Raw genomic sequence first — 14,247 nt, 5'->3', positions numbered from 1 at the left:
ACTCGAATTCAGAAAAAAAATTACGAACGAGGAAAGACGACAAAATCTCTTATTTCATGAGAGTAAAGTAATTTCTAATTTTGTAGTCTTTCGGTGATACAAGAGACAGCACCTTTAATTAGTCTAGTTAGGAGAGAAACCAAACACGCAATTTGGCCTGGAACGGCGCGGCGCAGAGAGCAATGATGGCGAGGACTTGAGATGAAAAGGAGAAGCCCTCGGCGCGCGCGGCGCGGCGGTCGGCATGATTCGCATAGCGCCTACAAGACTGCATGAATACTTCACGCATTGCGTCAAACACACTGCGGTCAGCAGCAGTCGGCTTGAAACGCATAGCGCCTACAAGACTGCATGAATACTTCACGCATTGCGTCAAACAGTGTGGTCAGCAGCGGTCGGCGTGAAACGCATAGCGCCTACAAGACTACATGAATACTTCACGCGTTGCGGCAACACGGTGCGGTCGGCGCGGCGGTGGAAGTTAAAATTTTTAACCACATTTATGTTAGTTCTTTCATAATTTTTTCGCTCGTTTTTTGTAAATGGAAGGTCTTGTCCAAACAGGGATGGGTTTACGGAACCGAACTTTTGTTATTGTTGACAGGGCTTTCACAAAAAATGTGCCCAACACGAGTAAACGCGTCTCATACACCTCTCTCCACCGGCACGTTCACTTGATGGTTTTTACAGATCGTATTCTACAGATCGCACAGGTGAGATTATATTGATATCGATTGGTTCAATATGTAACCACAGCCTCAAAAGTCAATTTAGAAATCTGAGGTAACGGGTCTTATGTAATCGAATTTTTATTCTCTCGAGTACCATATGGCAATGGAAAATGAAATTGTTAGGGATTTTCTCATTTTCAGCTTTTCCAAATTAAATCCTAAAATTTTTGTTTGAGGTCATGTTCTATTGTTTTGAACCAAACGATACATCGAACCACTGTCAAATAAGATCTACTGATGTTTCAAAACAAATGAGAAGGGGGCGGAAAATACAGGCGGTCCATGGGCGGCAAGTACGTAAATCCGGCCCTGGAACCGAGAGCATTTCAATGTTGCTAAGCTAGATTGTGCGACTTGCATTCTTTGCATTAAGATTACTGAAATCCTGCAAACAATTAGAAAGGTAATTTCCGTCTTTAATTTATACTTTATTGAGAGTTAGATGATTAGTTCATGTAGTTAGTTCAATGTAAAGAAAGGTGCACATACTTAGCGACATTGGAATGCTCTTGGTTTCTTTTTGCAAAATGCAATCCATTTTTAAGACTTGCAATATAATACGTGTTCACTTACGTGGTTCGGGCAGTTAAATACACAACTGACCTTGGTTTTGTCTCTGTCCTCCAAAAACTTCCTGGAAAATTGAACTTTCTTCGGAAAATCTCGTTTTTTATGATAATCTCAATTTTCCAGAAAATTAATAGATACTTATAGAGATAAAAATGAAGTCAGTTTTAGACTTAGCGCTAAAAGTTACACAAGTGTTAGGGATCAAATTCACTGCGCACCTTATTACCTTATAGGGACAAACCTGCGTAAAGCTCGCTGCTGCCAGAGACTCACAATTTTATTTTTAAAAGAGAAAAAAAGCCTCGGTGTACAGCCTGTGAACCAAGTAGATCCTCATACGTGGAAATGTTTCAACTCGGTTTGTTTCAACTGAGACCAGCAAATTAATGACTTAGGTTTCAACGCAAATATTAGCATTGCAGCGTTTTAAACCTGTTATTTATTTCTTATTGAAAAACAAAGAATCACTATTGCTCGACGTTTTCAGGAATATCCTGAGAAATACCAGAAATCGGATTTTTTAAAGAAATTGATTCCTTGTTGTTAGAGTGGGGTTCTGATGGCTTTATGATAATGCTTCTTGGATTTACGGCATTATTATATACACTAATTTGAAAAAATGTCATTATAAATAAGTTCCTTTCCTCAACTTACGGGTTGAAATAATTTTTTTCTTGTTTTTTTTTTTTTTTTAGAGAATTATGACAACTTTTTCGTAGGTTAGAAAGAAAATCCTTTCCTATACATACGTGCTTACGTACGACCATTTGACCCATACGGCGGAGAATTCTGGATTTCTCGTCTTGGAACTTGAAAAATCATCATTTTTAGTGTTATTAATTAAAAAAAGAGGGAGAAAAAAATTGGGTGCGCTGTTAATTAACTTTTGATGATTGATCTGTAATTTTAAATACTAAACACATTGTTTTGAACCAAACGATACATCGAACCACTGTCAAATAAGATCTACTGATGTTTCAAAACAAATGAGAAGGGGGCGGAAAATACAGGCGGTCCATGGGCGGCAAGTACGTAAATCCGGCCCTGGAACCGAGAGCATTTCAATGTTGCTAAGCTAGATTGTGCGACTTGCATTCTTTGCATTAAGATTACTGAAATCCTGCAAACAATTAGAAAGGTAATTTCCGTCTTTAATTTATACTTTATTGAGAGTTAGATGATTAGTTCATGTAGTTAGTTCAATGTAAAGAAAGGTGCACATACTTAGCGACATTGGAATGCTCTTGGTTTCTTTTTGCAAAATGCAATCCATTTTTAAGACTTGCAATATAATACGTGTTCACTTACGTGGTTCGGGCAGTTAAATACACAACTGACCTTGGTTTTGTCTCTGTCCTCCAAAAACTTCCTGGAAAATTGAACTTTCTTCGGAAAATCTCGTTTTTTATGATAATCTCAATTTTCCAGAAAATTAATAGATACTTATAGAGATAAAAATGAAGTCAGTTTTAGACTTAGCGCTAAAAGTTACACAAGTGTTAGGGATCAAATTCACTGCGCACCTTATTACCTTATAGGGACAAACCTGCGTAAAGCTCGCTGCTGCCAGAGACTCACAATTTTATTTTTAAAAGAGAAAAAAAGCCTCGGTGTACAGCCTGTGAACCAAGTAGATCCTCATACGTGGAAATGTTTCAACTCGGTTTGTTTCAACTGAGACCAGCAAATTAATGACTTAGGTTTCAACGCAAATATTAGCATTGCAGCGTTTTAAACCTGTTATTTATTTCTTATTGAAAAACAAAGAATCACTATTGCTCGACGTTTTCAGGAATATCCTGAGAAATACCAGAAATCGGATTTTTTAAAGAAATTGATTCCTTGTTGTTAGAGTGGGGTTCTGATGGCTTTATGATAATGCTTCTTGGATTTACGGCATTATTATATACACTAATTTGAAAAAATGTCATTATAAATAAGTTCCTTTCCTCAACTTACGGGTTGAAATAATTTTTTTCTTGTTTTTTTTTTTTTTTTAGAGAATTATGACAACTTTTTCGTAGGTTAGAAAGAAAATCCTTTCCTATACATACGTGCTTACGTACGACCATTTGACCCATACGGCGGAGAATTCTGGATTTCTCGTCTTGGAACTTGAAAAATCATCATTTTTAGTGTTATTAATTAAAAAAAGAGGGAGAAAAAAATTGGGTGCGCTGTTAATTAACTTTTGATGATTGATCTGTAATTTTAAATACTAAAGAAGAATGCACACACAATTTCAAGCGGTTTGGTTGAGAAATAAGCGAATAAATAGGTAAAATTAGTCATTTTTGCATGATTTCCCATTCTTCATCTGGGCTGGGGGAGAGGGGGGGGGGGGGGGCACGGCGTGAAAATCTAACTCGAGCGCCAAAGGGTTGATAAATTAAAGACCACAAATTCGAGTTAGAAGACTGAAAGGAGCGGATTCAATAACAAAAGAGTCAAACTGAGAATTTTTTTAATAGGAAAAATAAATACTTAAATTAAATAATTATATACAGGGGTGCAGGAGTTGATCGATGAAGAGGCTCGAGACATGACGAGCCGCAGTTCGTAGTAGGAATGACAAAGACTAGAAACGGATGAGTCTCAGGGTATTGTTCGGCTTCCGGAAAAACTCTTGAATTTCACATGGAGATTGGGAAAATTGTTGAGACATTTCAGGATTTGGCAACCCTGTTCATCGATGAGCAGAAGTAGCAGTGGGTGGATCATTCAGTGTCAGTAGTCGTTGAAGCTGAAACAAACAATACATATATATTCATGAGAAGTGGTTCTGCATACTCGAACAAGGTTGTCAGATTGCGCAGTATAATGTGAACTTTTTACGTTGGGTCAAACGGGGAAAAGTGCTGATATTCCAGCATTGTCCGGCAACAGTGCACTCAAAATATCAATCGGTTCGAACATAATTCATGACTCGGAAATAAACAGGTTTTTTTCCTTTTTTTTTTCTTTTTTTTTCCCACATATAATTAGAGCATCTCATCTCAATGCCGGTGTTTCTGAATCACTAGCTACACGGAAGAACATATTTTGAATGGTCCTCTTGAGGAGGCAGGAAGGGGGCTTGCCGTTTAAATAATCTCGTATTTACATTCAGTTCGAAGAAGTAATTTGGTATTCACGGAATTTAATCCGGTTAGGAATCTAGTGCCTTATGCGATAGCGATATACTTGCGCTGCAGTGGTATGGCCACAGAATAAGTTTTCGACTTTCAATAGTTGCCCTGCCTGTGCGATTTATTATTGGATCGCATGCAGCAGAAGGAAAGAATCGCGATTCTTACGGCAATTGACTCGATGGTTCATCTTAATGGCCAAGTCACTCTAAAAAAAGGCATTTTCATAAAAAAAAATAAATAAATAAATAAATAAAAAAAAAATGATTTAATCCGAAATTTTGAATTTAAATTCGAGTTTATTTGCTTTAGACGAAAGGATTTTTCAGGGAGGAACCAGTGGATCAAAACAACAAGTACTTCTTTAATATTGTCATATCTTCGAAGTTAAAATCAAGCGATGTACTTATCAAACAGTAATACGACTATTCATTCTGCCGTGCTAAGGAAAAACGCCGTATGAACCTCCAGGCGTTGCCATATTTCCTCTGATAAAACACGAATTTCCTGGGGAATATGCATATTTTTCTTCCAATTTTTCAGATGAGTTTGTTTGCAATTTAACCTAAAGCCCCTGAAAATTTCAAAGAAAAATATTTATAACTTCCCTCAAAAATGAACCTTGTATCGAAGGAAATTTGGCAAATCTCGGATGTTAATACGGCGTTCTTCCAAAGCACTGCAGAATTCATTCGTGTTATCCTGTCGGGCGTTTAGCATAACCCTAGTAGCAGAGTTATATAAAAAATTTGTTTTTAAAAGTATAAACCGTAAATAACCACAAGCTAAAGAATATTCATTGTTTATGTAATGGATGTAAAGTTTTTTAGTTAAAAGTTTACATTATTATGTAACCCTTAGTATAAAAGTTATATAACCAAATTCAAAGAGTGTATAAAATGAATTTTCATTATTCTTCCTGGCTGGTAGCGCACTCTAGTTATGAAGTGTGCAAGTTTTCATATGCGTTACTACCAGGTGGTGGATCATCGTAGAGTTGTGACTTATACCTTAAATCCGCGGCGTCCTAGTCGGGATTAGAACCCACGCCTCGGGATGGAGTTGCAATCCGAAGTCCAGTACTTTACCACCAGACCAGCCAGGCTTGATATGGATGGGCCCCTAAATTCAATCTCTTAACTATCGCAGGCCTCTGAGTCCGTAATATGTTTGTTTATTGACGGATTCTTATGATATTTTACCAGACTTTATTATTTATTATTTATCTATTTATTGTTTTTTATTTCATGATGTAATTTTTTCATTTTCATTTTTTTAACTCTCTCTCATTTTTTTAGCTCTCTCTTTTTTTTAACTATCATGATTTTTAACTATCATTTTTTCTAACTCTCTCTATTTTTTTAACTCTCTCTCTCTCTCTCTCTCTCTATTTTTTAACTTTATAATTGCGTCTTTTTCCAGTTTTAATTATTTGGGCCTTTTTCTAGTTTGAATTTATGTCGATGTATTTATGTTATTTATTTATTATTATTATCATTTCCTTTTTTCTTTTAAATTTTTATAATATTAATTTAAACATTTTAAAAAAAATCAAAATTTTTAAAATAATATTTAATAATATTTTAAAAATATTAACAAAAATAATTATGATATACTTTAAAAATATTATAAAATATTATTTTAAAAATTTTAATTTTTTATATTTTTAATATATTTTTAAAATGTTTTAAAAATATTCATTGATTGTATTTCAAAAGTACTTTTGAAAATATTTTAAAAATACATGAAAAACATTTTAAAAATATATTAAATTTCAATATTTTTAAAATATTTTTAAAATATTGCTGTCTAACTGGGCAGGGTTATGAGCCAGACACGCTACCAACTGAGGTAACAGGGCTCCTCGGATTGTGTGCCGAAATATCCCCTTTTAACTCGTCTCGGAGCCACTAGTACCTCTAATAATACCTATCCCACGCAGTCTGAGAGTCGAGGGTGTTCATTGAAATGAGATCATCATTATCATTCATGAAAATGAGATAGGTTTACGTTAAAGTCATTCAGGTCATTTATATAACAGTTATATTAAGCAAATTAAGCAAAAGGATACTATGCGTATAAAGAAAATTTATAAAAACCCTTCCTCAATTATATAAATTTTATATAAACGTTATCTTCTGAAAATATGAATAATTATTTTCATGGGCATTTTATATAAAACTTATATACACGATATATAAACTTTAGTTAAAATGGTGCTTATATAACCGGTATTAATTCCTTATACGTTTGTTATGAAGGGGAAAGTGAATCATGCTACTATGGAACTAGGTAACTGAAGGCACTTTTTCGCGATCGAAACCACGCGTGTCCGCGTCCCGTCCTATAGTTGAAAACGAATTCAATGAAGGCTGAAGGGGTCCAGCTTGAGTCGGTTCCCTTTTGTGAATTAAGTTCCAATCTCGATGAGTCCTTAAAACGTGTTTAAGTTGATGGGAAGTTGGGTTGTTTCAAACGATTTTCATAAACAAGAACGCTACACCTTTCGACTCGATTTACTGGATTTCATCAAAACGGCTAAAGTCGCGTTGGTGATCTCAAAAGATCGAGCTGCGGATCTACGACTTGATGCACCCCCGGTCCCACTCCTAAGTAGTATTTCTCAACGGAAAAATCGCTATATATTGCGATTTTATCGAAAATAAAATCGCCAGGATCGTCAACATCTGAGCGATTATCCTCGATCTTATTGCGATAAAATCGCGCTTTCATCGCCCGAAAATTTATCGCGATATTTTCGAAATAAAAATCGCGATTAATGGCGATTCAATCTCGCTTTTATCGACTAAAATTGATCACGACTTTATCGAACCAAAAATGCGATGTGAAGCGATTTAATCGCGCAATATATCGCGATTGTCAATGCGATAATATCTTGGTATATTGCCAGCCACCGATATTTGTATAATCGCGATAACGAACCGATCACTGCTACTTGGGAAGGCGGTAAGTGCGTTAACATCTACTGAAAACTGATGCGGTGCTAAAGTGGGATTCGAAGTTCGAATCCTCAGTCGCACGGTCAGTCCAGTCTCGATCGGCTACCGACATCGCACAGTGGATCGAGTCAATGAGGAAGGTCGGGCAAAATTTGGAAACTTTAAAAGCTTATAACTCCGTTCATACAGAACTTTGGGATCTTAAAAGTGGCTCCATTGGTTTTCACGTGAAATTTGGTTTTAGAAACACTTCTTAAAATTCGCCATGCGACGAAATAAACATCAAAATTTGCAGTTTTAGTCAAAAATTTCCTGTCCGATCTCTCTGATTGACTCGAACCACTGTGCGTTGTTGTCCACTCCACTACGGAATCTGGAAAAATGGAGGGAAGTCAATGCAAACGCAAAACGTGTTTTCCTCATTCTTGGGATCAGGCTTCAACGCCAGTTGTTGATGTTTACTACGCACCTCTTCTTCTTCTTTTTCGCCGCACGGAAAATTACGTGCTCTGATTGGTTGAAACGGATCAACTCAATCGTTCAGCACTGTGCTCCATAATGGGACATCAGACAAGGTAAGAATTAAGTCACTACGCTGCGTATTTGATTTTCAAAATTTTACGAGGAAAACAAATCACTCAACGGGCAGTCTAAAAATAAACTCCTGAACAAATTATAAGCTTTTAAAATTAAAATTGGTCAAATGACAAAAAAACAAACGACGTAGTTTGTGAAACGTAACTTCCATTTGGACCGCGTCTCGCAGAAAGGAACCAAGCCATATCAGCTATTGCCAAATTTAACTGGACAATTCAATTTTTTACGAGAGAACATTCATGCGGACTCCTCTGAAATTTTTTAAGAATTTGCTTCGTATACTGAAGCAGAAAATTCATTGAAATTCGCATAAAAATCTGCACGACCGTTTTCATGTAAAAAATTAATCGGCACAATTAAATTTGGCAATAGCTGACGTGACTTGGTTCCTTTCTACTCAACGTGGTCCATTTGATCTGTAATTAAAAACACTTGTTGATACCTCGTTTGGGAGTTCCTTTCCGAACTTATCGCTGTGTGAATAGGTAATTTTCTACGTTAACTTTTGAAGGAAAACCATACGACGTGTTTTTCTAGTTCGAACCTTGTCTAGCCGTCCATTCTGCTCATCCGTAGCTCATACGTAAGCCTGTGTCACACGATCAAAATATTTTATCAAAATGTCAAGGTTAGTTCTCTGCGCATGACGGAAGTAGCTCCTTAAAATATAGCGGTCCGCTAAATTTTGAGGATAAAGCTACCCGTGCATCCTAACCTCGACATTTTTATGGAATATTTTGATTATGTGCCACAAGCTACTCATCTAGTCTGTTAAGGGAGAGCGTCATATAAACATTCGAATGTTGCCGGATGTTCCTGATAAAATATTTATTTTTGAGGAAAGTTCCTTTAAATTTTCAGACACTTTAGATTCAGTCGCGGGCATATTAATATGGAGAAATATTCATCAGTTTACCAGAAAATTTACCAAGTTCACTTGGTGGAACTGAACGGAATTCTGATGCAAATTTGTTTTCTTACAGCTTTATTTAAATGTGCATACTACATGAATTTTACTTGAAAAAGGACCGACAAAAATGGTTTTCTAGCTGCTCGTACACTCTAATAATGTTTTAAAGTCCAAATTTACAAGTCAATGCCACTTATGGCTGTCAAGTTCCGACTCATTTAATGGCACTTTTGACCACAACTAAATACTAGTACAAATACCACTTAGGCGTTTCCAGAATTTAAGAATTATCACAGTTTCAGGAAGCGTTCTTCCCTTCTCGACCACCCGAGCAGCATCTTTCAACGGAAAAATCGCGATATTTTTAAATTAAGTTGCGATTATTTTACGATGTTTTGGCGATAAAATTGCTAGGATCGTCAAAATTTGAGCGATTATTCTCAGTATTGTATCTCTATGAAATCGCGTTGGATAAAATCGGAATTTCATTTCAATTTATCACGATCTTTGTTCGATAATATTGCGGTAAATCGTCATCGATAAAATCGCGATTTTATTTCAATTTATCTCGATCGAAAAAATTGCTAGGACCATCAACATCTGAGCGATTATTCTCATATATTGTATCTCTATGAAATCGCGTTTGATAAAATCGGAATTTCATTTCAATTTATCACGATTTTTGCTCGATAATATTGCGATAGATCGTCGTCAGTAAAATCGCGATATTAATGATTTTATAGCAGTTCATACGATAAAATCGCAATTTTTTTACTTGATAATATTGCAATGAAACGACGTCGCGATGTATTCGAGATACATTTTCCGATCAAATCTCAACTTATCGCGATCACTGCCTCTTGAGCACGATATATCTGGAAGATTGTACGGTTTCTAAACTTACCCCCCCTTTCCGTATCCTCCACCGTAGTTGTTGTATCCCTGATTTCCACTCTGCGAGCTAGCTTCACTTTCCGAGAAACTCGCCTGAAACGGTCCAAGGCTGAAGCTAGCCGATTGGCTCTGGGCTTCACTTTCGGATCCACCCCCATACCCGCCGAAACCACCGTAATCCGTTTCGGAACCGGCAGAGGCGAAACTGCCTTGCCTTTTGGGTCTTTTGGCTTCATCTGCAAAATAAAATCATACCCGGAAAAAACGGACTTTTTAAAAAGTTCGACAACCCTGGTAGCATTGACTCTCAGATTTGGACTTTAGACAAATCGATGGCCAAAGTGTAAAACCACGTAAGGCATTGCGGTGTTTCAAAATGTCCGCTCCAATTTTATTTTTTCTAAGAGAAGCAAGCCAACTGTAGATATAGCTTGAAATTTATTTAGATAATATGATGACAGAGAAGATAAATCAAGGAAATTTTCAAGAAATTACGTTGACTAGTTTGACAAAGAAAATATAAAGTTTGGCGGGAATTCTGCAACGTCGCAAACGGATACATACTTTGGCCATCGAAATGTAAACTATTGTTAAAATACACGAGTTTGAAAAGCCTTTTGGTTTTTTTTAAGTAAAAGTGTGAAATTTACTGCAAAACAAAGTTAGGTACCAAGAAAGTGTCATCAATATTTTGACAAATTTTAAAAATTTTCGTTGCTTAACACCTGCAAGTGAGCAGCAAAACACGCAACACAACTCCAAAATTTTGTTTGAAATGTATGAAAAATTTGTATTAAAGACACAGTTATAAATAGTTGCATGATCAGCCTACCCTAATGTAACTAATGTTGCGCCGAGACCTGAGAATCGAAGGGCCAAAGGCTGGAAGTTTTAAGCTTTTTCGATGTTTTAATACTCCTCAAAGTGCTTCTTGTACGTGATTTTGCTCCATAATTTGTGAGAATCCGCCAGTTTTTCAAAATTTTCCAGGACAGACCCACAAAGCTCTCTCAAGTTAGACTCCTTGTTCTAAAAACTTCATGACTACCTGAGTTAGTCTATCAAAATAGCTGTAATTCGTCTAAAAACAGCTAATAATAACTCTACGAGAAAATATAAAAATAAAAAAAAATCCTCAAAGAGTCAACAGATTTTTAGTTTCAGTCGAGACTTCAATTTTAATTGGCAATTCACATCTAAATAGTTTTCATATAGTCCTTGGCGCACTCATTTTTCAAGGCGGTAAAACGGCACATTATACCTAAATCCTGGTCATATCAGTTATGAGAAAAATTTATATTTTCAATTTCAACTTCGTATCGATGTTTAAAAAAAAATCGTCATATCTCGATTATGGTATATCAAAATTTACGTTTTCACTTAAACTCTTCGAAGTAAAAACCGATCAAAATTTAAGAATATCTTTTGGTAAACATGGCAGAGAGGCAATAAGACATGCAATAATCCGCGGATTAAAAAACGGTTAACTCCTATAATTTAAAAAAAAATAAAATAAATAAAGAAGAAGAAGAAGAAGACAAATAAGTCGTAATTATCTAGAAATTTTGGAACGAGCAAATTTTGGAGCACTAGCTCAAGATTCGCAGTGCAACGAATGTATTGAATTAACCTGCAATTTAATGCAATAAAATTTCACATCTTTCCCGGCCCCCTAATTTGCTCGATGAATGCCTACTTTAAAGGATCAATAAAATGAGTTCTGCCAGTAAGAAGCGTAAGCAATTTGCGTCAAGTACTAGAAAATATTGTGGCTTGTTGCAATTTTATTGCAATATGTTAATAAGAGAGGAGCCCTTTCATTCAGTTGACAGACAACATGCAAGACACCCTGATACAGCATAAATAATTTTACCACGTGTAAGTGAAATTATTCGCACCCGGTGCTATTTGGCGGGAACACAATTTTCCAGTTTTTTCAATCCAATTACTATCAACATAGAGACTATGAACGTGATTAAGATTTTCGAAAATATCATATTTTTTCAATATATAATTGTCTATACCTTAAAATCCTAGTTGTTACTATTACTACTATTAAAATAAATATTGAAGATTTCTCATCCAGTATAAAAAATATATTCATGCCTCTTCTTTTTATTGACATAATCCTTCACTCAATTAACTATATCAACTGCTTAATTGCTTTAAACGAACGGTGTGAGATAACGAGACATACCTGACTTAGCTTGCCTCAGACCTGCCTGGAACCCATCGCAATCTTCCACATCACCACCAACTACGCATGGTTCTTTTCTGTCTTTATTGAAGACCTGTTCGTGATTGAAATCGAAATCAGTTTGTCTCTTCGTCAGCTTGGACTGAGCATCTTCTGCTCCTTGGCTGACTTCGTCCTGGGTCGGGATCTCGGCTGGTGCGTCCGCCTGCGGTTCTACGGCACCGCCTTCAAAAGATTGAGACTCCAGATCGGGGACGATTGGAGCTTGACCGGCATCGGCGGATTGCGCCTCTTGGACTTGTCGCTTGGCCACGGTCTGTCCTTCTTGAGGGATGGAGCCCTCAGCAGCGACCTGACTGTCATCCTGAGTCAAACCAGTAGGTTCGGCTGGGGATTGTGCTTCCTGGTTCAGGGGAGCGAAGAACTGTCCCTCGGGTGCAGAGATGGATTGTCCGTCAGCCTGCGGAACTTCAGCTGGTTGTTCGTCAGCCTGCGATTCTTCAGCTGGTTGTTCAACTTGCCTTTTGCTCACGGAGGTAACTTCTTGTTGCGGGAGAGAACTTTCAGCGACTTGGCTCTCGTCATTGGCCGGGTCGACCTGGCCCTCGGGTTGGACGAACTGGGCGTCTTGCTGGCTTGTCTCCTGTCCCTCGACTTGAGCAGTGTCAGCCTGCCTCTTGCTCACGGAGGCCTCCTGTCCCTGAGGGATGGCGGCCTCAGCATTGAGCTGAGAGCTCTCCTGGGTTAGTGTGGCTGGGTCCTGTGCACCTTGTTCCGGAGCGAAGAACGCCCCAGAGTTCTGTCCTGCCTCCAGCCCTTGTCCCTCCGGAGTTTGAGCGTCGTCCACGGTTGCTTCCTCAGCTTGTCGCTTGGTCACGGAGGCCTCCTGTCCCTGAGGGATGGTGGCCTCAGCATTGAACTGAGAGCTCTCCTGGGTTAGTGTGGCTGGGTCCTGAGCACCTTGCTCCGGAGCGAAAAACGCTCCAGGGTTCTGTCCTGCTTCCAGCCCTTGTCCCTCCGGAGTTTGAGCGTCGTCCACGGCTGCTTCCTCAGCTTGTCGCTTGGTCACTTGAGCATCGGAAGGGACTGGAGCGCCTTCGAAGCCATCCGAGTTAGGGACAACTATTTCAGGGCCTGATGATGGAAGTTCAGTATTACCCTCTTCTTCAGGCACAGGCGCAGAGTTCACGGCACACGCGAGAAGGGCCAAAACGCACAATTTCGCGCACGGAGACATATTTCGGCGATTTGAGAGGAAGGATGAGAAGGATAGGTTAGGACACGACCCGGTTAAATGATCCGACAGAACATGATACGGAGGGATTTTCGGTGGAAATAAGGCTCGTGCAGGTTGTTTACACTTTATATCGAAGATTCGTTTAGGGGGGGAAGCTGAAGCTGGTTGTGAGGTCGCGAAAACTGAAGTGCTAAAGAAGAACGCCGTATGAACCTTCAGGCGTTGCCAAATTTTCTCTGACGAATCACTAATTTTCGGGAGAATTTTTGAATATTTTTCTGCCAATTTCTCAGATGATATTGTTCGCAATTCGATCAAAAGTTGCTGAAAATACCAAGGGAAAATATTCACGATTTTCCTCAAAAACAAACATTTTATCGTAGGAAATTTGGCAACTTTCGATTGTTCACGCGGCGTTTCTCCATAGCACGGTAGAAAACACGGGATGCTGCGCGGTATAGGAAATGCTCGCCACAAATCCTATAATTATTCGGATCGGAATCCTCGTGCTCGTCGCGGTAATGCCAAGGTCCTCCGGATTCGACCAGTTTCGGGACAGCAATCAGAGCGGCTTCAGCGGAGGATTCCGATATTGGCTGGCCCGCGCTCAACTCGTCGCTTGGCTGACACGAGGGCGTAACTACACATTGAGATGAGCCCGGAAAAGCATTGAATCGTATGGAAGACGGGGCTCGTTGCAGAGTGTAGTTACGTCCTTATGTCAGGTAGGCAAAGAAACTGACCTTCCTCTTGAACTTGAGAGCAGCGAGGGCCCGTCGGGGTCCATCCTCCTTTGCCGCACAGTGGATCGAGTCAATGGGTGAGACCGGACAAAATTTGGAAACTTTAAACGCTCGTAACTCCAATTATACAAAACTTTCAGGTTCTGAAAGTGGTTCGATTGGTTGCCTCGTGAAATTTTCTTCTGGAAGCACCCCTTAAACTATAAAATGTGACGAAATTAACATAAAAATTTACAGTTTTAGTCAAAAATTTCATGTCCGACCTCTCTAATTGACTCGA

The 14,247-nt window shown here is 38.3% G+C and overlaps 1 protein-coding gene across 2 annotated transcripts; it reads right to left on the bottom strand.

Annotated features, from left to right (window-relative positions):
* Positions 1–3,748: 3,748 nt before the first annotated feature.
* On the bottom strand, positions 3,749–13,446 carry LOC109043521 (uncharacterized). 2 transcript variants are annotated; one of them, XM_019060723.2, is made up of 3 exons: positions 11,988–13,442; positions 9,801–10,026; positions 3,749–4,044 (listed from the first exon to the last, which is right to left on the bottom strand). In XM_019060723.2, the coding sequence occupies exons 1-3, from the start codon at positions 13,222–13,224 to the stop codon at positions 4,029–4,031; spliced, it is 1,479 nt and encodes a 492-aa protein (XP_018916268.2). In that variant the 5' UTR covers positions 13,225–13,442; the 3' UTR covers positions 3,749–4,028. The 2 variants fall into 2 exon arrangements, with proteins under 2 accessions (XP_018916268.2, XP_018916270.2); XM_019060725.2 differs by lacking the exon at positions 9,801–10,026 and having other exon boundaries at positions 11,988–13,446.
* Positions 13,447–14,247: the final 801 nt, after the last annotated feature.

Source organism: Bemisia tabaci, chromosome 6 (genome assembly GCF_918797505.1).
Source record: "Bemisia tabaci chromosome 6, PGI_BMITA_v3".
NCBI classification, from domain to species: Eukaryota; Metazoa; Arthropoda; class Insecta; order Hemiptera; family Aleyrodidae; genus Bemisia; species Bemisia tabaci.
The sequence above is the reverse complement of the archived record's forward strand: the minus strand, read 5'-3'. Positions and strand labels throughout refer to the sequence as shown.